Source organism: Plecotus auritus (genome assembly GCF_963455305.1).
Source record: "Plecotus auritus genome assembly, chromosome: 7".
Lineage (NCBI taxonomy): Eukaryota > Metazoa > Chordata > Mammalia > Chiroptera > Vespertilionidae > Plecotus > Plecotus auritus.
Window position 1 is genome coordinate 73321741 of NC_137774.1, and position 24652 is coordinate 73346392.

Consider the following 24652-nt stretch of genomic DNA (forward strand, 5'->3'; position numbering starts at 1 on the left):
ATAAACACCTCAATACTGCTTATAGAGGTGTAAATAAGGAAAATTACTTACATCTGGAAAAGAAAAGATTTTTAAAAATCAGCAGTATTTCAAATAAAAAATCATAAAATTGTAACCCTCCTTATCAGTTCATTCAGTCCTACGTAATTCAACTTAATTTTGCTTGAATCCAGTTTTTCTAATAGTTCTCTCCATCTGGCCTGATAACTGAGGGTGATAGGGTCATAATTCCAAGAAGTTTGCCAGGCTGTCCATTAAGTTTCATATGATTTGCTCAGTGAACTGGGTGCCCCAATCACTACAGATTTTGGTAGACATATCCCAAGTGGGAAATATATTTTTAATAATTTCTTTGTCATTGTGAGGGCATCATCCTTGTGGCAAATGAAAGCTTCAACTCATCCAGAAAAACATACAACAAGAACATACTGATAATGCATACTAAGTGGCAGTTGAATGAAGTCCAGCTAAAATGTACTATGGTAGATGAAGGAATGCAAAACCTGAAAAATGCCAAGGAGCTGGGAAGAACCAAATGGCCATCTTGAGTTTCCCATTGCCCCGACTATTCATTTAATTTCCAGCCATTGTTTATTCATCTTAATTTCTCTGATTAAGGAGTAGATTGTTGCAATGTTACAGGGACATGAGGATAGCAAAAGTCCACAATGAGGGGTCATTTTTGCAAAAACAGAATGAACTTTATCCACTAGTGAGTGCCACATTCTGATACTCAGGTTCAGTTGTTTTAAGTGTGCCCCTCAATTTTTGTTTAATTTTTTTTGAAAGAGAAACATCGATTTTTTAAAAAAAATTTTGTTCTTATTTTTGTAAGGTTTAATCAGAGATGTAAGACTTAACCCGACCAAAACCAATAAGTTGACCAAGACAAGCAGGTTAAAAGTGAAAAATCGCGTTTATTGAAAGCTCTCGGGTGAGGTCCCGTGGTCTGAAAGCACAGGCCGGGGGAGTCACACTTTATTCACCGGTGGGCTTCACCGGTGGGCTTAGAGAAAATGAATTCAAATTCTAAGCAAGGCTACAAGCAGAACTTCCCTTTTTATTAAAGAGCCAGCCCTATGTGCACTTAGTGGTTATCTCGCTGCTGGCCTTGAAAACAACACAGTTCTATCCAATTAAAAAATGCACCTGGCATGGCATTGAAATTATGGGCATATCTAGTCTCTGGCCTACAAGGTCAGACAGCTTAAGTTTATTTTCCTCATTATTCAAGCAGGCTAAAGCATGCTAGAAAGCAAAGTTTGTAAAGTTCCTGCTTTCCCAGCCCCAGACCTTACAATTTTATTTTATTATCTTTTAAATCCTTACCTGAGGATATTTTTTCCATTGTTTTTTTACAGAGAGTGTAAGGCGGGGGTGAGGGAGGAAAGAGACATGGGAGGGAGGCAGGAGGGGGAGAAAGAAACATTGACATGAGAGATTGCCTCCTGCATGTGCCTCTACCTGGATTAAGGAACCTACAACTGAGGTATATGCCCTTGATCGGGAATCAAACCCGTAGCCCTGTGGTCTGTGGGCCAACACTCTAACCACTGAACCATACTGGCTGGGCGAGAAACACAGATCCTGTTATTCCAATTATTTATGCATGCATTGGTTCCTTTTTTAAAAAATATGTCTTTTTTAAAAATGTTTTTATGATTTCAGAGAGGAAGGGGGAGATGAATAGAAACATCAATGATGAGAGAGAATCATTTATTGGCTGTGTCCTGCACATTTCCTACTGGGGGATTGAGCCTGCAACCCTGGCGTGTGCCCTGACCAGAAATCGAACAGTGACCTCCTGGTTCATAGGTCAATGCTCAACCACTGAGCCACACTGGCTGGTCTATAATATCTTTAAAAATGTTCTTTTATTGATGAGAGAGAGAGAGAGAGAGAGAGAGAGAGAGAGAGAGAGAGAGAGAAAGAAAGAGAGAAACATTGATTTTTTTTGTTCCACTTATTTATGCATTCATTGGTTGCTTCTTGTATGTGCCCTGACTGGAGAGTGAACCTGCAACCTTGGCATATGGGGATGGTGCTCTAACCAACTGAGCTATTTGGCCAGGGCCCTGTGTAATTAAAATCTTATCTGGAGTAGAATAGATATATAAAAAATTTTTTTTCTTTTTAACAGAGTGAAAAAGAACCAAACTCTTACTCTGAATTAGGTTATTTTTATATTTAAATTCATTTATTTAATTAAATTTCAATCTTAATTCAGCTTATAGAAAAACTCCTCAAGATCTTTCTTTACAGACCTACGACTTTCTTAGTCCCTCTTAGTTTGTCTCTTCTTAACTCACTCAGAAATAACCAACCTTATTTTAGGATAAACTTCATTCTTTTAACTTCTTCAAAAAAAATGTATTTCCATACCTTATACTTTCTATTACTAAAAACATCTTAATTAGAAATCTTAAGTCTTAGAAACCTCAATTTCTAGTGACAACTAAAGGGTAAGCATTGGCCTGCAGACTGAAGGGTTGAGGTTCAATTTCCATCAAGGTCACATGACGTACCTGGGTTGCAGGTTTGATCCCCAACCCTGTTTGGCACGTGTGTGGAAAGCAACCTATTGATGTCTCTCTTACATCAATGTTTCTCTCTCTCTCTCTCTCCCCTCCCTCCCTCCTTTTCGCTCTCTCTAAAAATAATAATGCTAATAAAGGTTTTGCCTTCTAGCAACTCAAATACAAATCAAACCAGTCCTGCTCCCAGGAAGGTACTGTGACTCTTTTTGTTGTTATCTGTGGACAGTTGCCCCAACTTGCCCCACCTTTTTCTGTTTTCTGGTGGAAATTCAGTCTTCTCCAAAATCTCTGTAAAGGATATTTGGTAAAGGTGTGACAGATGGTGTGAAGCATAGTGCCCAAACAAATCTCACCTTGTCTCTCTATCTGATGAAGGGATGAGAAGAGTATTAGACTCATATCCTTTTTTGAACTACTTCAATACAGAGTAACTGCAAGAGGCTGTCCCCATCCTGCACAGGCTTGTGTCTGTATTTTAACAAGGAACTTCTGAAAACAATGGACCTATTATCCTAATCAGTGGTCGGCAAACTCATTAGTCAACAGAGCCAAATAGCAACAGTACAACGATTGAAATTTCTTTTGAGAGCCAAATTTTTTAAACTTAAACTTCTTCTAACGCCACTTCCTCAAAATAGACTCACCCAGGCCATGGTATTTTGTGGAAGAGCCACACTCAAGGGGCCAAAGAGACGCATGTGGCTTGTGAGCCGCAGTTTGCCGACCACGGTCCTAAGTGAATAGCTCTTCTGAGGTGCAAGCCAGGTTTCTCAACCTTGGTACTATTGACATTTTGGGCTGGATAATTGGTGGTGGTGGTGGTGGTGGTGATGGTGGGTGTGTGCACTTGTGCGTGTGCTTTCTGTGCATTGAGGGATATTGAGTGGTATCCCTAGCCTCTACCCATACTAGATAATAGTAGCACAGCCCACTGCTCAGTTGTGACAACCAGACTTTGCCAAATGTCCCCTGGGTGGCAAAATGGCCCCAGCTGAGAATTTCTGGATTGGGATTGATTGTTATGAGATACAAATACAAATCACATTTACCACAGTAAAATTTTCAGTTACCTAGAGGAAGATCCAAGATGGCAGTGTAGGTAAACACCTAAACTGCTGCCTCACACAACAATTTCAAAACTACAACTAAAAGACAAAACATCTATCACCCAGAACCATGGGAAAGCTGGCTGAGTGGAAGTTCTACAACTAGAAGGAAAGAGAAAAGAGCATTGAGACGTGCACAAGTGCTGAAAAGCTGAGGTACGGAGGCACGCGAATCGGGATGGCGGCAGGCGACTGGGAGCACTGCTTTTTTCAACCCAAAGGGAAATAAGCTCCCGATTACTCTGAACTCCAGTTTCTGGGGAGACGTGGGAGACCCAAACTCCTACGGTGAGAAGCTGGACTGTCTGCCATAGGTCGGAAAGTGAAAGTGGCTTGCTTGCAGGGCTGCGCGCAGGAATAATTGTTTACTGCACTGGAGCGTGAGACGCGGGGACATGGTCAGAGAGACACAGAGCTGGCTAACTGGCAGCCATTGCTGTTTGCCACGCCCTAGCCTAGTGACGCCCTGAGACCCCGCTCTGCACAATCTACAAACCCACCCAAGCTCCAAGCAGCGGCTTTAGCATATGAATGGCCTGCCCTATCGCAGCTTAACCTAGAAAACTTGCAGCCCGGGTCAGACACTCCAAAACCTCCAAACCCCAAGCAAAGAGGAGAAAAACTGTAGTTCTTGCTGTAGCTCCTGCTGGGTGGCCTCAGACAGTAGCTGACCTGCACCCCATTGGAGATCCAGAAGCCAGTGTACCTAGTGGTCAGTGTGAGACACCGGATTTCAACTCCTCACATCCATAAGTGACACATTCAAGAGGCAGACTCAGTGAGCACCAAAGCCCCACTGAAACAAGTCCTGCACCATAAGCGTGTCTCCAGCGCAGCTGTTCTTCCACTATAGACACAGAGGGTCCTCACAGCCAATTGGCCTGGAGGTCAATTCCTCCCAGTGTACCAACAGCAATCAAGCCTTAACTACACCAAGACTTTGCACTCAGCCCACAAAGGGGTGTACCAAGAACGTCCTCCTCAGGTGATTGGGGAGGCTGAGCTACTGGCCCCTATAGATCACCTACCACACAAAGCCACTCCATCAACACAGGGAAGCAGCAAAATGCGGAGACAAAGAAACATGTCACGAATGAAAGAAATGGAGGAAAGCAAACTACTGGACGACATAGAGTTCAGAACCACATTTATAAGGTTACTCAAGAATCTTCTAAAAACCGCTGAGAAACTTAGTGAGACCTTTAGGATCTTAATGAGAATGCCAAGAAAATGGAAAAGGACCAGTCAGAAATTAAGCATACACTGTCTGAAATAAAGAATATACAGAAATTCAACTGTAGATCAACGTACCCCAAGAATTAAACCAAAGGTCTGAAATATGAGGAAACAAAAAACACCCAACCAGAAAAACAAAAAGAAAAAAGAATCCAAAATTATGAAGATAGTGTAAGGAGCCTCTGGGACAACTTTAAGCGTACCAACATCCGAATTTTTGGGGTGCCAGAAGAAGAGAGAGAGCAAAATATTGAAAACCTATTAGAAGAAATAATGACAGAAAATTTTCCCTACCTGGTGAAGGAAATAGACTTACAAGTCCAGGAAGCGCACAGAACCCCATACAAGAGGAATCCAAAGAGGACCACACCAAGACACATCATAATTAAAATGCCAAGGGCAAAAGACAAAGAGAGAATCTTGAAAGCAGCAAGAGAAAAACGGTTGGTTACCTACAAGGGAGTACCCATACGACTGTCAGCTGATTTCTCAACAGAAACTATGCAGGCCAGAAGGGAGTGGCAAGAAATATTCAAAGTGATGAACAGCAAGAACCTACAACCAAGATTACTCTACCCAGCAAAGCTATCATTCAGAGTTGAAGGTCGGATAAAGAGCTTCACAGACAAGAAAAAGCTAAAGGAGTTCATCACCACCAAACCAGGATTACATGAAATGCTGAAGGGTATTCTTTAAGAAGAGGAAGAAGAAGAAAAAGGTAGCTAAAAATTATGAACAACAAAATGACATCAAATACATACCTACCAACAAGTGAATCTAAAAATCAAGTGAATAAAAAAATCTGAAGAACAGAATGGACTGGTGAATATAATAGAATCAGGGACATATAAAGGGAGTGGACTGACAATTCTCAGGGGGAAGGGAGTCTGAGGGGTGCAGGAAGAGATTGGACAAAAATCTTACACCTATGGATGAAGACAGTGGCGGGGGGTAAGGGCGTGGGGTGGGGAATCAGGTGGAGGGGAGCTATGGGGAAAAGAAAAAGAGGAACACCTGTAATAATCTGAACAATAAAGATTTATTAAAAATAAAAAAATAAAAAATTTTCAGTAACCTAAACCTTTATTTATAGTGATGAGCTACTCTAAAGAAACAAAATAATGTGCCCCGCCTCACATCCTAATCCTCTGTAGCATGAAGGGGCCTTCACTTCACTTTCAAAGATCATCTTCTTTTAGGTCCTTTGCAAAATTTATTTTGCTAGAAATTCCAAGGTTTTTCTGTTCCTTTCTTATCAGAATAAAAACAGGTTTTTCCCAATGAACCTTCAACTCAAAGTCTGTGACCCCCATATAGATTTGATTGCTTATAAGGCTTTTCATAGAGACAAAGGGATTTACATTTTTTTGTCTAAAGTATATGGGAACATTTGTTAAGTTTAAACTTTAAGTGACACTTAGTTTAGTGTATTAATGAGGATCATATGACATGTCAGTTTTATAAGTGATTTATCTCATTTAATTCTCATACCTACCTTGTAGAGTTATTACTATACCTACAGATGAAGTAACAGACTTTGAGAGGATAAGTAGCTGATCCAAGGCCACCCAGTGGTATGTGGAAGAACCAGGGTTGTACCTGATAAAAACCCGTGCTTTGACCATATCCCTGTGCTGCATCTTAGCCTGTACGTGGCCAGTGGATTCTCTCTCGGCTGGCTCAGTTCAAGTAACATTTGTTAGGTGCCTAGCACAGTTTGGCTCTGGAGATCAAAATACAATTTAGGAGAAACCAAGATGGCGGCATAGGTAAACACCTAAACTGCTGCCTCGCACAACAATATCAAAACTACAACTAAGAGACAGAATGGACACCATCCAGAACCACAGGAAAGCTGGCTGAGTGGAAATTCTAAAACTAGAAGGAAAGAGGAAAGCACATTGAGACTCAGAGGAGCTTCAAAAGGCTGAGATATGGAGACGCGCGAGCGCGCGGAGAGGACGGGCTGCTGAGTGCACAGGCGGCTGAGTGTGCGGCTGGCTTTCTAAAGTGGGAGGGAGATGGAAGCCCCCGGCTGCGCTGAACTCCACTCCTGGGCGAGACTCTGGGAACCTAGACTCATTCGGAGAGAAACTGGACTGTCAGGAAAAGAGAAAGCACACTGAGACTCAGGAGCTGCGGAAGGCAGAGGTCAGGAGGCACGCGCGCGCAGAGAGGACTGACTGCTGAGTGCACGGGCGGCTGAGTGCGCGGCTGGCTTTCTAAAGCGGGAGGGAGACGGAAGCTCCTGACTGTGCTGAACTCCAGTTCCAGGCAAGTTTCTGGGAACCCAGACTCATTCGGGAAGAAACTGGACTGTCTGGCAGCGGGCGAAACTCGAGGGCGGCTTTCTCTCGGAGGTGCTTGCAGCGATTACCAAGGGACACTAAGACCCAGAGGTCTCATAGGGCAGGGCTGACGGGACGCCAAGGCTGTCTGCTCCGCCCTGAGACTCCGCCCCATCCAACCTAAGCACAGAGGCTTTTGCAATTTTGCAAGTCTTGTCTCATACGAGTGTCTCCAGCACAGAAGTTCTCCCAGCGTAGACACAGCTGATTCTCACAGCCATTTGGTCTGGAGCTCAATTCCTCCCAGTGATACCAACAACAATCAAGACTTAACTACAACAAGGCTGTACACACAGTCCATAAAGGGGTGCACCAAAAGTGTCCACCTCAGGTAACTGGGGAGGCTGAGCCACTGGGCCCTATAGAACACCTACCACACGAAGCTGCTCTACCAACTCAGGCAAGCAGCGAAAATGCGAAGACAAAGAAACAGATCACAAATGAAAGAAATGGAGGAAAGCAACCGACTGGATATAGAGTTCAAAACCAGTTATAAGGTTTTTCAAGAATTTCCTAGAAAAGGCCGATAAATTTAACGAGACCCTCGAGGACATGAAAAAGGACCAACTAGAAAGTAAACATACACTGACCGAAATAAAAAATATTATACAGAGATCTAACAGCAGACTAGAGGACCGCAAGAATCAAGTCACAGAGTTGAAATACAAAGAAGCAAAAAACACTCAACCAGAAAAGCAAAAAGCAAAAAGAATTCGAAAATTTGAAGATAGTGTAAGGAGCCTCTGGGATAACCTCAAGCGTACCAACATCCAAATTATGGGGGTGCCAGAAGAAGAGAGCAAGATACTGAAAACCTATTTGAAGAAATAATGACAGAAAACTTCCCCCACCTGGTGAAAGAAATAGACTTACAAGTCCAGGAAGCGCACAGAACCCCAAACAAAAGGAATCCAAAGAGGACCACACCAAGACACATCATAATTAAAATGCCAAGAGCAAAAGACAGAGAATATTAAAAGCAGCAAGACAAAAACAGTTACTCACTTACAAGGGAGCACCCATACGACTGTCAGCTGATTTCTCAACAAATCTATGCAGGCCAGACGGCAGTGGCAAGAAATATTCAAAGTGATGAATAGCAAGAACTACAACCAAGATTACTCTACCCAGCAAAGCTATCATTCAGAATTGAAGGGCAGATAAAGAGCTTCACAGATAAAAAGCTAGGGAGTTCATCACCACCAAACCAGTATTATGTGAAATGCTGAAAGGTATTAAGAAGAGGAAGAAGAAAAAGGTAAAGATAAAAATTATGAACAACAAGTGAATCTAAAAATCAAGTGAATAAAATATCTGATGAACAGAATAAACTGGTGAATATAATAGAATCAGGGGCATAGAAAGGGAGTGGACTGACAATTCTCGGGGGCAAAGGGGTGTGGGGGGTGCGGGAAGAGAATGGACAAAAATCATACACCTATGAATTAGGACAGTGGGGGAGAGGTAAGGGCAGAGGGTGGGGTGGGAACCGGGTGGAGGGGAGCTCTGGGGGGAAAAAAGAAGAACAATTATAATATGAACAATAAAGATTTATTTTAAAAAATACAATTTAGTCACTTCTTCAACTCCTTTGATCAGCACATTGGCATGTGCTGTGCAGAAAAAACTTCTGTGCATGTGTCTGCCATTACATTTATTGAACCCATATTCTGGAAACTTTCAGATGGATGTATACTGAAATACAAAGACTTACATTTGATTCTAAATTAATGGTCACATATGGCACTTATACAGACACTGAGTTACTGTCAGCGCCTGTTGCATGGGAAGCTGTGTCCTGGGAAGTTCAGACTGGCTGGTAAAGGAAAACGTATGGCTGTGGAAGTTTTATAGATAGACCAGGCAGAGTCACACATGATGATCTGTTATTTCTTCCCTTCAATCTTTGAGGCTTCATTGAAGAGCTAGAGTATCTGGAAAAACAATTTAAGGGCATTTTGCTAAATAATCACTATGACACTTTTATTTTTCTGCCTTTTAAGTGTAGTTTTGAGGAGTGTTACAAGTACTTAATTTGCTACTTTAAAAAAATAAAGATTAACTTCTTCCTCTGAGAAAGTAATAGCTGCTGCTGCATAGACACAGCCTGTGCAGGCTGGGTCAGCCTCTTGCAGTTATCAGTTTCTTGCTCCCTCTCCACAACCTGCACCCTCCACCCCCTTGGCCACCAGAATCTAGGGCCTATCTGGGACAACCTCAGCGTAGATTCTAGGCAGTCATTGTGACAAAGCCTGGGAATAATACCTCACTTTGTGGACCAGTGGAAACATGTTAAGATTCCTATGGGTCCAAAGTGAGAGATAGGAGCCACCTCGTTAGATTGACTAATGCCTTGGCCTATGGAGTTGCTGATCTTATGAGAAGTTTGTGTTGAACTTTTTATGGAGGCATGCTCCCTGCAGAGGACTGATTTTGTGTTGTTGTTGTCATACAGTATTATCCTGTATCAATCAGTCTGAAACTTGCTTTTTCTAGCTCAACGTTTTTTCTTTTTTTTAATCTTTATTGTTCAGATTATTACAGGTGTTCCTCTTTTTTTTCCCCCCATAGCTCCCCTCCACCTGATTCCCCACCCCACCCCATGCCCTTACCCCCCCGCCACTGTCTTCATCCATAGGTGTAAGATTTTTGTCCAATCTCTTCCCGAACCCCTCACACCCCCTTCCCCCTGAGAATTGTCAGTCCACTCCCTTTCTATGTCCCTGATTCTATTATATTCACCAGTTCATTCTGCTCTTCAGATTTTTTTATTCACTTGATTTTTAGATTCACTTGTTGGTAGGTATGTATTTGATGTCATTCTGTTGTTCATAATTTTTATCTTTACCTTTTTCTTCTTCTTCCTCTTCTTAAAGAATACCCTTCAGCATTTCATGTAATCCTGGTTTGGTGGTGATGAACTCCTTTAGCTTTTTCTTGTCTGTGAAGCTCTTTATCTGACCTTCAACTCTGAATAATAGCTTTGCTGGGTAGAGTAATCTTAGTTGTAGGTTCTTGCTGTTCATCACTTTGAATATTTCTTGCCACTCCCTTCTGGCCTGCATAGTTTCTGTTGAGAAATCAGCTGACAGTCGTATGGGTACTCCCTTGTAGGTAACCAACCGTTTTTCTCTTGCTGCTTTCAAGATTCTCTCTTTGTCTTTTGCCCTTGGCATTTTAATTATGATGTGTCTTGGTGTGGTCCTCTTTGGATTCCTCTTGTATGGGGTTCTGTGCGCTTCCTGGACTTGTAAGTCTATTTCCTTCACCAGGTAGGGAAAATTTTCTGTCATTATTTCTTCTAATAGGTTCTCAATATTTTGCTCTTTCTCTTCTTCTGGCACCCCAAAAATTCGGATGTTGGTACGCTTAAAGTTGTCCCAGAGGCTCCTTACACTATCTTCATAATTTTGGATTCTTTTTTCTTTTTGTTTTTCTGGTTGGGTGTTTTTTGTTTCCTCATATTTCAGATCTTTGGTTTGATTCTTGGGGTACGTTGATCTACAGTTGAGTTTCTGTATATTCTTCATTTCAGACAGTGTATGCTTAATTTCTGACTGGTCCTTTTCCATTTTCTTGGCATTCTCATTAAGATCCTTAAAGGTCTCACTAAGTTCCTCAGCAGTTTTTAGAAGATTTTTGAGTAACCTTATAAATGTGGTTCTGAACTCTATGTCGTCCAGTAGTTTGCTTTCCTCCATTTCTTTCATTCGTGACATGTTTCTTTGTCTCCGCATTTTGCTGCTTCCCTGTGTTGATGGAGTGGCTTTGTGTGGTAGGTGATCTATAGGGGCCAGTAGCTCAGCCTCCCCAATCACCTGAGGAGGACGTTCTTGGTACACCCCTTTGTGGGCTGAGTGCAAAGTCTTGGTGTAGTTAAGGCTTGATTGCTGTTGGTACACTGGGAGGAATTGACCTCCAGGCCAATTGGCTGTGAGGACCCTCTGTGTCTATAGTGGAAGAACAGCTGCGCTGGAGACACGCTTATGGTGCAGGACTTGTTTCAGTGGGGCTTTGGTGCTCACTGAGTCTGCCTCTTGAATGTGTCACTTATGGATGTGAGGAGTTGAAATCCGGTGTCTCACACTGACCACTAGGTACACTGGCTTCTGGATCTCCAATGGGGTGCAGGTCAGCTACTGTCTGAGGCCACCCAGCAGGAGCTACAGCGAGAACTACAGTTTTCTCCTCTTTGCTTGGGGTTTGGAGATTTTGGAGCTGTCTGACCTGGGCTGCAATTTTGCTATGTTAAGCTGCGATAGGGCAGGCCATTCATATGCTAAAGCCGCTGCTTGGAGCTTGGGTGGGTTTGTAGGTTGTGTGGGGCGGGGTCTCAGGGCGTCACTAGGCTAGGGCGTGGCAAACAGCAATGGCTGCCAGTTAGCCGGCTCTGCGTCTCCGACCACGTTTCCATGTCCCGCGCCCCAGCACAGTAAACAGTTATTCCTGCGCGCAGCCCTGCAAGCAAGCCACCCTCACTTTCCGACCCGATGGCAGACAGTCCAGCTTCTCCCCGTAGGAGTTTGGGTCCCCCACGTCTCCCCAGAAACTGGAGTTCGGAGTAATCGGGAGCTTGTCTCCCTTTGGGTTGAAAAAAGCAGCGCTCCCAGTCGCCTGCCGCCATCCTGATTTGCGTGCCTCTGTACCTCAGCTTTTCAGCACTTGTGCACGTCTCAATGCTTTTTTCTCTTTCCTTCTAGTTGTAGAACTTCCACTCAGCCAGCTTTCCCGTGGTTCTGGGTGATAGACGTTTTGTCCTTTAGTTGTAGTTTTGAAATTATTGTGTGAGGCAGCAGTTTAGGGGTTTACCTACGCCGCCATCTTGGATCCTCGAGCTCAACATTTTGTCTTAAATATCTTCCTAGTTCAATAAATACAGACCTACTCTGTCTCAGTTTAACTGCTATTTAAGTCATCCAGGGCAGGTTTCTAAATTTTACTTAGTGGTTTATAAATATTTTGGCATATTTGAGTTAATTCCAGGTTTTTGCCATTATGAACTTATAGCAAACCACCCTGATTTGCTCTTCTGGAGTAGATGGTAAAATAGTAAGAATACCATTTTTGAAAAATAACCAAATTTTCTTTCCCCATCCTCTTCTCCACTGAAGCAGTTTGACAGCTCTGGGCTCCAGGGGGTGGGAGTGAGGGTAGGGAGGAGCCTGCTGAAAAGAAAACAGATGACTTGAATGAAGTTGCTTCAACTATTTCACTGTTAAATATGAAGATTTCTGGTAGATTTTCTTTATCAAGGGATTTTAACTTAATGTTTCTTCTATTGCTATTTGCTTAATCTTTTTCTTAAAAAAAAAAAAAGAATTTTGTGTTGAAATACTTCCTGTTTATCACACTACTATTTCCAAGACAGAATATATATTTTCAATAAACAGAAAGATAGGCCCTTGTCAGTATGACTCAGTTGGTTGGCGCGTCGTCCCATAAACCAAAGGGTCATGGGTTCAATTCCCAGTCAGGGCACATGCCCAGGTTGTGGGTTTGATCCCCTGTCAGGGTGCATCGGGAGACAACTGATCGATGTTTCTTGCATTGATGTTCCCCCCCCTCTCTCTCCCGCTCCCCCTCTCCCTTCCTATCTTTCTGTAAAATCAATTAAAAATACACATATCCTTGAGTGAGGATTTTAAAAAATGTATTTAAAAAAAACACACCCAGAAAGACAATACTGAAGAGATTTAATTTTATACTTGAGGCCCGGTGCACAACATTCGTGCACTGGCGGGGGGCGGGGCAGTCCCTCAGCCTGGCCTGAGCCCTCTCACAGTCTGGGACCCCTGAGAGGCTTCTGCCACCACTCCTGCGCTCGCCAGCCGTGAGCCTGGCTTTTTGTGGGAGCGCACTGACCACCAGGGGTCAGCTTCTGCATTGAGCGTCTGCCCTCTGGTGGTCAGTGTGCGTCATAGTGACCGGTTGTTCCGCCATTCTGTCGGTTTGCCTATTAGCCTTTCATTATATAAGATTTTTATTTTTTGAAATATATTTTTTATTTATAAAGGAAGGGAGAGGGGAAGAGAGAGAGAAACATAAATGAGAGAGAATCATTGATTGGCTGCCTCCTGAACATCCCACAGTGGGCATTGAGCCCACAACCCAGGTATGTGTCCTGACCAGGAATTGAACCATGACCTCCTGGTTCATAGGTCGATACTCAACCACTGAGCCACACTAGCCAGGCCTGAAGAGATTTTAAATACTCAACACATGGAGGACATGCTTTCATATTCTTGAAACCAGATCTTTTGTTTCTCTGTAGTTACTATGGCAATGGGTGCTATAGAGATGTGCAGACCCAATTGTGACCTCCCCTGGTGTCGGGATGCCCCCAAGCTTCTGGTTTCATTATCCACCAAGGTCTAGCAGGTCTGGTTGCTTCCATTCAGCCACCAAGTGGTGGTGGGTGCCATCTTCCCCCCCACCCTCACCCTTTGGGACTATCCATCTCCAGCCCTGCTAGTCCACCAAAGCAAGGCTCCTCAGGGAATAATTTTCTCTGGCTATCGTGTAATCTGAGTGAGCTAAGGTGAGTGCTGTAGGGACAAGCAGCAGCAGCTTTTAAATTTTCAAATGGGAGACTAAGCATTTACTTCTCAGAAATAGAATCGAGCTCACTTCTCATACTAAAAAAGCAAATGACACTCAGTGGTTTAGGAAATCTGTCCACTGCACGTGTAAATGCAGTGTAGTGTATGTAGCCTTGCTTTCTATGTTGCTAGTAGTCTGGTGACATCATATTCATCCCTCATGCATGTTAGCTGGGGACACGGGAGGCATCATCTTACATTCAGAAGGACTCAGGTTTGGTCCCAACTTGACTGTTAACTCTCTGAATGACCTTGGCCATATTACTTAATTCTCTTGATCTTAGTTTCTTCATAATCAATGAATTCCTGATCGAAAGTGACAGCCTGATGTGCCCCAGTCTGTTAGACTTTAGTCTGGTTTTCTTTCTCTGCATCACCCGTTCCTGGGTGAACTTGAGGGCCTTTTGCCTCTCTAGGTATATTGCTAAGGTTCTATTAAGCCTGTTTGTGTTTTGTAAAGAGGAAAGCACCTGGGAGCTGATAGCACGTCTAGGTTTTCCAAAACGGAAATTTAGCAGAAGCGTCTTAAATCACGCACTCTCTCCCTCCACCCACAAATGCCATTTGTAATCATCTTTTGTGAAAGAAGCTGAAACCACAGATGACAATTGTTGCACCTGAGTGAAAGGAAATTTGACTGACTCTACTTAGTTCAGAAGACACATGCTTTTAGATTGTTCCAAAGTTGGAATAATATTTGCTTGTTGGTACCTCAGGGTGACCCATAGTCTCATCTGCATTTTCTCTGTTATAGCCAGCCTTGTGGGATGTGTAGTGCCTAGGCTTTGTTCTTATAAATCCTAGCCTGACCATTTCAGAATTCAGTCAAGGCTTCAGCCCAAACACCTCAGACACTTCTCATGGGACTAAAGTGTCTTTATCTTCTCAGCCCTGAGGCCTAGTCCTTTCATGTAAGGTGGGTGGCACTCAGGGAACAGGCAGAGTCTTGTATTTATTTCATTTCAAACAGGAAGTGCTCTTTACCAGGACTCATCTTTAGCACCAACAACAGTAAAATTCTGGCCCCTTCTCTGAGCTCTTCCATGTTTCAGGTTTTGTCCTGGTATCTACTTTGAATGCTCAGTTATATTTGAGCATGCTAGAGATGAGTGCACTGCCTCCCCTGTAAGAAAAGCCTGCCAAAGAAGTCTTGGACTTCCTGAGCAATGTCAGTTTTTGTTTTTTTTTAAAATATATTTTATTGATTTTTACAGAGAGGAAGGGAGAGGGATAGAGAGTTAGAAACATCGATAAGAGAGAAACATCGATCAGCTGCCTCCTGCACACCTCCTACTGGAGATGTGCCCGCAACCAAGGTACATGCCCTTGACCGGAATCGAACCCGGGACCCTTCAGTCCGCAGGCCGACGCTCTATCCACTGAGCCAAACCAGTTTTGGCTGAGCAATGTCAGTTTTTGAGGTTACTAAGAGGCTAGTGCCCTGAGACTAGTTAGCAGTCGTTTTGCTTTCAGGTCACTTGTTGCCCAGATGTGCAAATGTATGTTTAGTAAATCTGATATAAGAGCTCTGTCCCCAAAGTCCCCACATTTCCAGGACTCCTTGTCAGAACTTGCTCTTTATCAAGAAGTTAATAGTCATCGGTTCAGTGAACTGTGGGATTGCATTCACCCAGTGATTAAAATGAAAATGGTGAAGCTTGTGTATATGATTTCCTGAGGAGTGGCAGCACCAAAGTTTAGAGACCTCAGGCCATCCTATATAATAAAAGCATAATATGCAAATCCACCGAACGGCCGAACAGCGGAACGACCATCCGGACAACCATCCAGGACCACACTATGACACCCTCTGGCTCCAGGCCAGCCAAGGCGGGTGTGATGTGATTGGTCAGGGGCCCGGCCATTGCCCCATGATTGCCTTGCAGAGGGAGGCCCAGGCCACTGGCCGGAGGGGTGCTCAATGGTGGGGGGGGGCTTACTTTACTTTTTATTTTTTTAAATCCTCACCCGAGGATATTTTTCCATTGATTTTTTAAGAGAAAGTGTAAGAAAAAGGGAGAGACAGAGAGCATCGATGTGAAAGAAACATATCGATTGGTTGCCTCCTGCACATGCCTTGACTAAGGGATGTGCCCTTGACTGGAATCGAATCCAGGACCCTTTGGTCGGCAGGCCAATGCTCTATCCACTGAGCCAAATCAACTAGGGCTTATTTCACTTTTTGATATTTATTTTCTAAGCATTCTTGGAGAACATCAGTAAGCCGCAATCAAAATATAAGTACAAACAATCCTATTTAATATTTACTGAGTGCTATGCTAAAACCTTATCTTCCATGTTCTCATTTAATTCCTGTCATTAATCCCATTGTATAAATGCTAAATCTAAAGGAAAGAGAAGGTTCAGAAAGATTATGCTGAGCAAACCACTGTAATATCCCAAAAGGTAACAAAGATGTAACTATATGCCTAGAGAAAACTCAGAAAGGATGTGTACCAACAATGGTTATCTCTGTAGGATAAGACAGAGGTTGGTTTTTATTTTCTTCTCTCTCTCTCTCTCTCTCTCTCTCTCTCTCTCTCTCTCTCTCTCTCTCTCTCTCTCTCTCCCTCCCTCCCTCTCTCTCTCTCTCTTTTTTGTTAATCTTCACCTGAGGATATTTTCTCCATTCTTAGAGTGAAGGGAAAGGGAAGGGTAGAGAGAAAGATTAATGTAGAGAGGCACACCGATCGACTGCCTCTCGCACATGCCCTACCAGGACTGGAGATTGAACATGCAACCCAGGTATGTGCCCTTGACCGGGAATGGAAAACTGAGACCTTTCCATGCGTGGGCTGATGCTCCAACCACTGAGCACCACCAGCCAGGGCTATTTTCTTCTTTATAACCTTTAAAAAGGACCATTTCTTACACTTCTTTTCCCACCTTGACACCTGTTTCTGGGTGGAGTAGATAGAAAATGCTCAGTAAGTAGAAAAATGGTCTGTTCTTTCCTTGGCTTGATTTGGCCCCAGTGTTGGTAGCTCTGTGCATCTTTGCTGCTGTTCATCTGGCAAGTCCCCAGAGGGGGCTGCCCCTTTGCACTGAAAGAGCGGAGGCCTCCAGGGTGGAGGATGAACTTGTGATGGCGTAGGGCCGTGTTTCCCTGGCTGACGACGGAGGCCCAGTCCTGGCAGTAAATACTGATTAGCCAACTCATGTTATTTCCTTTAGCCCAGCAGGTTTGGAGTAGACTGGGGACAATCAGCTTGCTTGGTGACTCAGTATAGCTGATGTAGGTTGTCGGGTACCTTTTGAGCTTCTCTACTTTAAAGTGGAGCTGCTCCAAACTGCCTGGCTTAACGGTCTAGTGCCCTGCTCCACTGCCCTCTGCATGTGGCCACCACGCCTTTAACAGGTAGGACGGCCTGGCTACAAATGTGCTTGCTGCCAAAGCAGAGCTGTTGCATTTTTTTTTCCTTTAAGATTTATCTATGATTATTTATTTTATGTTTTAGGTAACTTTTAATTTTGATATAATTTTAAACATTCAGTAAAGTTGTAAGAATAGTACAAAGGCCAAAACCGGTTTGGCTCAGTGGATAGAGCGTCAGCCTGCGGACTGAGGGGTCCCGGGTTCGATTCCGGTCAAGGGCATGTAACTTGGTTGCGGGCACATCCCCAGTGGGAGGTGTGCAGGAGGCAGCTGATCGATGTTTTTCTCTCATCGATGTTTTTCTCTCATCGATGTTTCTGACTATCTATCCCTCTTCCTTCCTCTCTGTAAAAAACCAATAAAATATATTAAAAAAAAAAAGAATAGTACAAAGAATTCTCGTGTACCTTTTAACCAGTCATCATAAGCATTTTGCCTCACTTGCTTCACTTGCATGTCTCCCTCTCTCCCCCTATATGTATATGTATGTACACACACACACACATTTTCTGAACCATTGGACAATAAGTTGCAGATAGCCTGTCCTTTTACTTTTGAATACCTCAGTATGTACTTCCTAAAACAAGGACATTCTCTTACATAATCACAGTACAAAATAAATAAAAAAAACAAGTCCACACCAACATAGTGCTGTTACCTAATCTACCGTCCATAATAAAATTCTGTCCATATTCACATATAGTCCCAGTGACGGCAGAGCTTTATTTAGAAGGAAAACACCCTTGAGAAGTGTGGGTGACTCTTTGGTGAGGTGGCTCTGAGGAGAGCAGAGCCAGCAGGTTATTTGGGGAAATGACTGTCCTGGGCTCCACATCACCTGCTCTTACTCTTTGTGTCTCCACAGGGCCGGAGGAGTAAGGGCAGCAAGAACCACACTCGCAACAATGTTAATGGAACTGGAGACCTCCGAGGGGGTAGAAGAGTCAGAGAAACAGAGCTCCAAGGCCCCGGAAAGGGAACCCCCCAGCAGGTGAGGATCGGGCCACCGGCCGAGCCAGGGCCTGCATGCCTAGCACATGCAGGCACCAGGTATAGTCAGGAGCCCTGCTGCTGTGACCCTTGAAATGCCTGGCTGAGACAGCAGACAGCACCCTGGGCTGCTCAGCACTCTCCCTGTGTGTCCTGGAGGAGACGGGACAGGCACTGCTAGGGGTGCTGAGTAACAGAATTTGATGGTGATGCTGATCCTTTTTCTTCTAAAACGCTAAGCATTTTGTCATCTGGAGAGAGAAAGAATAATTAGAGGCAAAGCTGGCATCTTTTCCAGTATCTTCCACAGACCCTTAGAATGTGGGAACAATCCAACTCCAGGGGTTTTTCTTACAGGGTAGGACAAGTTCCTCTAAGCCTCAAGTTACTAGGGCCTGTTCTCCATTATTATCCTCTCATCATTGGCAAAGTTCTCTCTCTCTCTCTTTTTTTTCTTTTTTTGGTTAATCCTCACCCGAGGATATTTTTTCCATTGATTTTTAGAGAGAGCGGAAGGAAGAGGGTGGGGAGGAAGAGAGAGAAACATAAAGTGAGAGAGACACATTGATTGGTTGCCTTCCACATGCACCCTGACTGGGGCTAGGGGTCAAACCTGCAACCCAAGTACATGGTCTTGACCAGGTCTTGTGTGTCTTGACCAGGAATCGAACCTGAGATCCTTCAGTGCGCAGGCTGACACTCTAATCACTGAGCACACTGGCCAAAATGCAAAGTTCTTTTTTGTGTGTTTTATTTTTTAAAATATATTTTATTGATTTTTTTTTTACAGAGAGGAAAGGAGAGGGATAGAGAGTTAGAAACACTGATGAGAGAGAAACATCGATCAGCTGCCTCCTCCACACCTCCTACTGGGGATGTGCCTGCAACCAAGGTACATGCCCTTGACCAGAATCGAACCTGGGACCTTTCAGTCCGCAGGCTGATGCTCTATCCACTGAGCCAAACTGGTTAGGGCTTTTGTGTGTTTTAAAAAATGTTTTATTACTACCAGCAGGAGCGTCCTGCATGGGGTGGCAGGTACGCTGGGCTCAGGGTGTGTGTGGTCTGTGAGAAAATGATGATGATTGGGAAGCTTGAAGGAAAGGGGCTGGGGGCTGGGGTCTGGAGGCCAGCTCCAAGGGTTCTGCAGACAAACTTCTGTGAACGCTTAAAGGTATCATGGCAAGCTAATGCCAAGCCGCTGACAAGAAATTCTTGGAAATCTAGCTGCCCATCAGAGTTGAGGTCCAATTTCTTCATCATGTGGTCAAGGACACCGGGGTCCTTCTGGTTCTTTGTGAAGGCAGCCAGTTCTGTATTCATGAAGGTTAGGAACTCCATCTTGGAGAGTGTGAAGCTGTTACTGTCCTTTCCAGCGTACCTCTGGAAAACAGCAGGGACTCGATGCACCGCTCGGTCTCTGTAGGTCTGGACATTTTTGCCACGTCGGAGTGGAGCAAGGCGCAGAGGCTGTGAGCGGGGAGCAGTGTGGCGAGTTCTCAAAGTTCTTTTTGTATCTTAAAATAATTGCTAATATTATTGTCAGAATGTGGGTGATGCTTGCTACTTTGCTAAAGCCAGCAGAGGCTGGGCCATGAGAGGCCAAGTTTTTCTCACTCGAGTAGACAGATTGTGTGTACACATAAGCCCCTGCCCAGTGCCACCATCTTTAGGGTCATGCATTCTCTGCCTTGTCTGGAACTGGCATCAGGCGGCACAATTTCATCCTGTGTAATTTTGTTAGGCAGCACACACAGGTCCTGCCTGGCTCCAACTTTCTCAGCATTTGTCTCATTCTCAGCGACATGTAATCCTGAAGAGGCTGTGGGTCCAAGATGAGAGGAAGGCAGCAAGGTTGCACTAGAAGATCCACAGTCAGTCCTTCACAATTGTATGTATTCTGGGAGAGACATTCCCCAGGGCTGGCTATTCCCTGGAGAAGTCTGCAAATGCTGGGAACACAGGTGTGTTTCTTTGGGTACTAGGTGGCCACAGAAACAAAGTATCGTTCATTTGGGTAGTTCAGAGACAGGGACACTGCTGAGAGGCAGGCTACAGTCATCCCTCATTTACTCAAGTCCTTGGTAGCAGACTTATATCTGTTTGCCCTGTGCTTTCTGGAAGACCCTGCATCTATGCTAGAGTTGAGTTTCTGAGCAGCCCCTGCCTACCAGCTTAGCAAGCAACATGCTGGAGCTGGGAAGGGCCAATTCACACACACACATATATATATACACACACACACACACACACAAACACCCTCTCTCTCTCTCTAGCAGTGATTTTCAACTGGTGTGCTGCAAGAATTTTTAAAACGTGCAATACCTGACTATTTAGTCAGGGGCACTGACCTCTTTTCCCTTAGATTGTCAAATAAAAAAATGACAACAGCCAACACAATAGCCATCCAGTGACTGCCTTGTCTTGAACCATAAATATATGTCATATATATATATATATATATATATATATAGAGAGAGAGAGAGAGAGAGAGAGAGAGTTGCATTTTATTGGTCATGTGACAAATTAAGGATTAGTTAACAGAAATCCTTATATACAAGTACTAGAGGCCCGGTGTACGAAATTTATGCACTCAGTGGTGGGGGGGCCCTCAGCTTGAGGTCCCTTGGGCCTAAACTGTCAATCGGACATCCTTAGTGCTGCCGCAGAGGCGGGAGAGGCTCCCGCCACTGCTGCTGCGCTCATCAGGCATGAGCCTGGCTTCTGGCTGAGCAGCGCTCCCCTGTGGGAGAGCACTGACCACCAGGGGGCAACTCCTGCATTGAGCATCTGCCCCCTGGTGGTCAGTGTGAGTCATAGTGACCTGTCATTCTGCTGTTCAGTTGATTTGCATATTAGCCTTTTATTATATAGGAAGGATAGGCACCTGATTTTTTAAAGTCACTTTGAAGCAAAAAGAATAGGTAAGTACTATTATTACTTTTATAAATCAAAATTATACATATTTTTTGGGTCAGATCGACAATAAATATATTTTTTGTTGTGCTACAGAATTTTAGTAATTAGTTTATGTGTGCCATGAAATGCAAAAGTTTGAAAATCGCTGCTCTACAGGATGGCTGACCTTTCTGAGCTCCTGAAGGAAGGGACCAAAGAAGCACATGACCGGGCAGAAAACACCCAGTTTGTTAAGGACTTCTTGAAAGGCAACATCAAGAAAGAGCTGTTTAAGGTCTGTGCCTTGGTAATGGATGGGTTTGGATTAGGGGGCCATAGTCCCATGAGAAAGGTCCCCCTGGAGTTGCTCCAAGGGGGAAGCAAGGCCTTTGTTACACTCTACTAGTACTTTTCTGATGCCAGGCTATAGTTTTCATGGCTTAAGTGGAATAACATAGTGATGTAAAGAAAGCAAAAGTATCCATGTCCAAAGAATTCACCATGTCATTCCTTATAGAAATACTAGAGGCCCGGTGCATGAAATTCGTGCACTGGGGGGCGTGTCCCTTAGCCCAGCCTGCACCCTCTCCAATCTGGGACCCCTCGAGGGATGTCCAACTGCCCGTTTAGGCCCGATCCCGATGGGGCAGTCGGACATCTCTCTCACAATCCAGGACTGCTGGCTCCCAACTGCTCGCCTGCATACCTTCCTGATTGCCCCTAACCACTTCTGCCTGCCAGCCTGATCACCTCCTAACCACTCCCCTGCCAGCCTGATTGATGCCTAACTGTTCCCCTGCCAGCCTATTTTCCCCTAACTGCCCTCCCCTGCAGGCCTGGTCACCCCTAACTGCTCTCCCCTGAAGGCCTGGGTCCCCCCCAACTGCCTTTCCCTGCAGGCCTGGTCGCCCCCAACTTCCCTCCTCTGCTGGCTTGGTCACCCCTAACTGCCCTCCCTTGCAGGCCTGGTCCCTCCCAACTGCCCTCCCCTGCTGGCCATCTTGTGGTGGCCATCTTGTGTCCACATGGGGGCAGGATCTTTGACCACATGGGGGCAGCCATCTTGTGTGTTGGAGTGATGGTCAATCCGCATATTACTCTTTTATTAGATAGGATAGAGGCCTGGTGCATGGGTCGGGGCCAGCTGGTTTTCCCTGAAGGATGTCCTGGATCAGGGTGGGGGTTCCCTTGGGGCGTGGGGTGGCCTGGGCGAGGGGCCTGTGGTGGTTTGCAGGCAGGCCACGCCCCCTGGCGACCCAAGCAGAGGCCCTGGTATCTGGGGTTTATTTATCTTCTACAATTGAAACTTTGTAGCCTGGAGCGGAGCCAAGCCTTCTGCTTACTCCGTGGCGGCAGCCATTTTTTTGGGTATTTATGTATCTTCTATAATTGAAACTTTGTAGCCTTAAGCGGAGGCCTGGGCCGGCCAGGGTGTGCGGAAAGCTTGTCTTCCTTTATCGCCCGGGGCAACCCTAGCCTCCTGCTCTTTCCAGCTCCGTGGCTGCCGCCATTTCTGTTTGGGTTTATGTATCTTCTATCATTGAAACTTTGTAGCCTTGAGTGGAGGCCTAGGCTGGCAAGGGCAGGCGGAAAGCTTGGCTTCCTCCATTGCCAGGGAAACCCAAGCCTCCCTCCTGCTCTCTGTAACTGTAGCCATCTTGGTTGGGTTTATTTGCATATTTGCTCCTGATTGGCTGGTGGGCGTGGCTGGTGGTGTAGCGTAGTGATGGTTAATTTGCATATTACTCTTTTATTAGATAGGATGAGTTTTTTGAGAGTGTGAAATAATTTGTTGTATAAAAATGGGCCTTTGGGGATGGGAAGGGGGGTTGCTGCTCAAGCCTTTGCTTTCAGCTGCTCAGACTCGGTGGGCGGTGGGCTCCGGAGCTGCCACCCAAGGCCCACAGTCCTTTCCATTGGTCTCTCCCCATCACCCTCAACAGCTGGCCACTACTGCACTTTACTTCACATACTCAGCCCTCGAGGAGGAAATGGACCGCAACCAGGACCATCCAGCCTTCGCTCCCTTGTACTTCCCCATGGAGCTGCATCGGAAGGAGGCACTGATTAAGGACATGGAGTATTTCTTTGGTGAGGACTGGGAGAAGCAGGTGCAGTGCTCTGAGGCCACCCAAAAGTATGTGGAGCGGATCCACTATGTGGGGCAGAATGAGCCGGAGCTGCTGGTGGCCCATGCCTATACTCGCTACATGGGGGACCTCTCGGGGGGCCAGGTGCTTAAGAAGGTGGCCCAGAGGGCTCTGAAACTCCCCAGTACGGGAGAGGGGACCCAATTTTACCTTTTTGAGAATGTGGACAACGCGCAACAGTTCAAACAGTTCTACCGGGCCAGGATGAATGCCCTGGACCTGAACCTGAAAACCAAAGAGAAGATTGTGGAGGAGGCCAACAGGGCCTTCGAGTACAACATGCAGGTACTGCTTGGGGCCGGGCGGAAAGGGGCCTCTGATGGTGTGAGCTGATCAGAACTATCCAAACGGATGGACACTGGTTCATTAGGACAAATGCTCTGCACCCAGCTTGAGAGAAATTCGAGGGACCAAATAGGCCACAGAGGGCATGAGTCCAGTGATAGCTCTGCTTTATTTGATAGACAGCCTCTGTGTTTTGTTTTTGGAAACGGTGAGGCCTCACCATGAAGTGGGCTTGGGGAGAAGGGAGTTGTCTCCTTTCCTCTCACCACAGGATTCTGGTTTTGAGGAATGGAGTTCTTCCTTTTTAGCATGGATTGCTATGAAAAGTCTTGCTTGGTGAGTTCAGGGAGAGAACAAAGAAGAGCGAGGAGCATAATTCAGTTTACAGGTACCCTTTAGATGGGGCTGAGGCTGACGAGGCTGATTCTGTCCCCAGAATCCAGGCACCAGTCAAGTGGCCTTGGAGGGGAGTGAAGCATTAGCCTAACCAAATGCCTGTCAGCTCTCTAACCTAATATCAGGGGCCTCCCGGGTCTACTCAAGATGGGTCAGCCCTGCTAGGGCCTTATTCTTCCATATTCCTTTTTCTATTGCTTCTTGCTGAAAATACCCAGCAGCTGGAAGTGGGGAAGTACCATGGCTCAAAGAGTGTTTTTTTACTCTCGTCTGTACCTTAGATAGTTTCAGTCGTGGGTTGTGTGTGGTTAGTGCCCAGGGAAGATCCACCATGATCAGCAGCCATAGGCTGCTGGACAGCACAGGTACGACCATACTTCCCAGAGCTCGTGCTAAGGAGAAGTGCCAGGTCAGTGTCCCCAAGTGGAGCTGCTGTTTTGCTGGTTTGCACCCCTGAGCAAACCTTACCTGCTCCAGCTCCCTCTGTGCAGAAGAAAGAGGTTTTTATCTGAAAGCAGAGTTAAGCAGTCCAGTGATGGTGTTGCTCCTCTGCTCCTACAGGTATTCAATGAACTGGACCAGGCTGGCTCCTTGCTGGCCAAAGAAATCCTGGAGGATGGGCTCCCCGTGCACAATGGGAAAGGAGATGTGCGTAAATGCCCCTATTACACTGCTAACCAAGACAAAGGTAGGTCTTGTATATCCCCAGCTCCCCTCCCAGGGCAGGTGTG

General features: G+C 45.2%; 1 protein-coding gene across 15 annotated transcripts in view; it reads left to right on the forward strand.

Moving 5' to 3' along the window:
- The window catches only part of HMOX2 (heme oxygenase 2), a 40219-nt gene that overhangs the window by 14178 nt on the left and 1389 nt on the right, over positions 1-24652 (forward strand). For 10 of the 15 annotated variants that reach the window (XR_013961268.1, XR_013961269.1, XR_013961270.1 and 7 more), the window contains exons 2-5: positions 18068-18193; positions 21268-21385; positions 23034-23525; positions 24483-24609. Coding sequence is in view for 2 of the 15 variants with exons in the window: in XM_080681637.1 (XP_080537763.1) it covers positions 18108-18193; positions 21268-21385; positions 23034-23525; positions 24483-24609 (823 nt within the window). In the remaining 13 variants the exon portion in view is untranslated. Of the gene's footprint in view, positions 1-18067; positions 18194-19993; positions 20084-21267; positions 21386-23033; positions 23526-24482; positions 24610-24652 lie in introns of those variants that run through there. The other 5 variants (XR_013961277.1, XR_013961278.1, XR_013961279.1 and 2 more) reach the window with 1 other exon arrangement.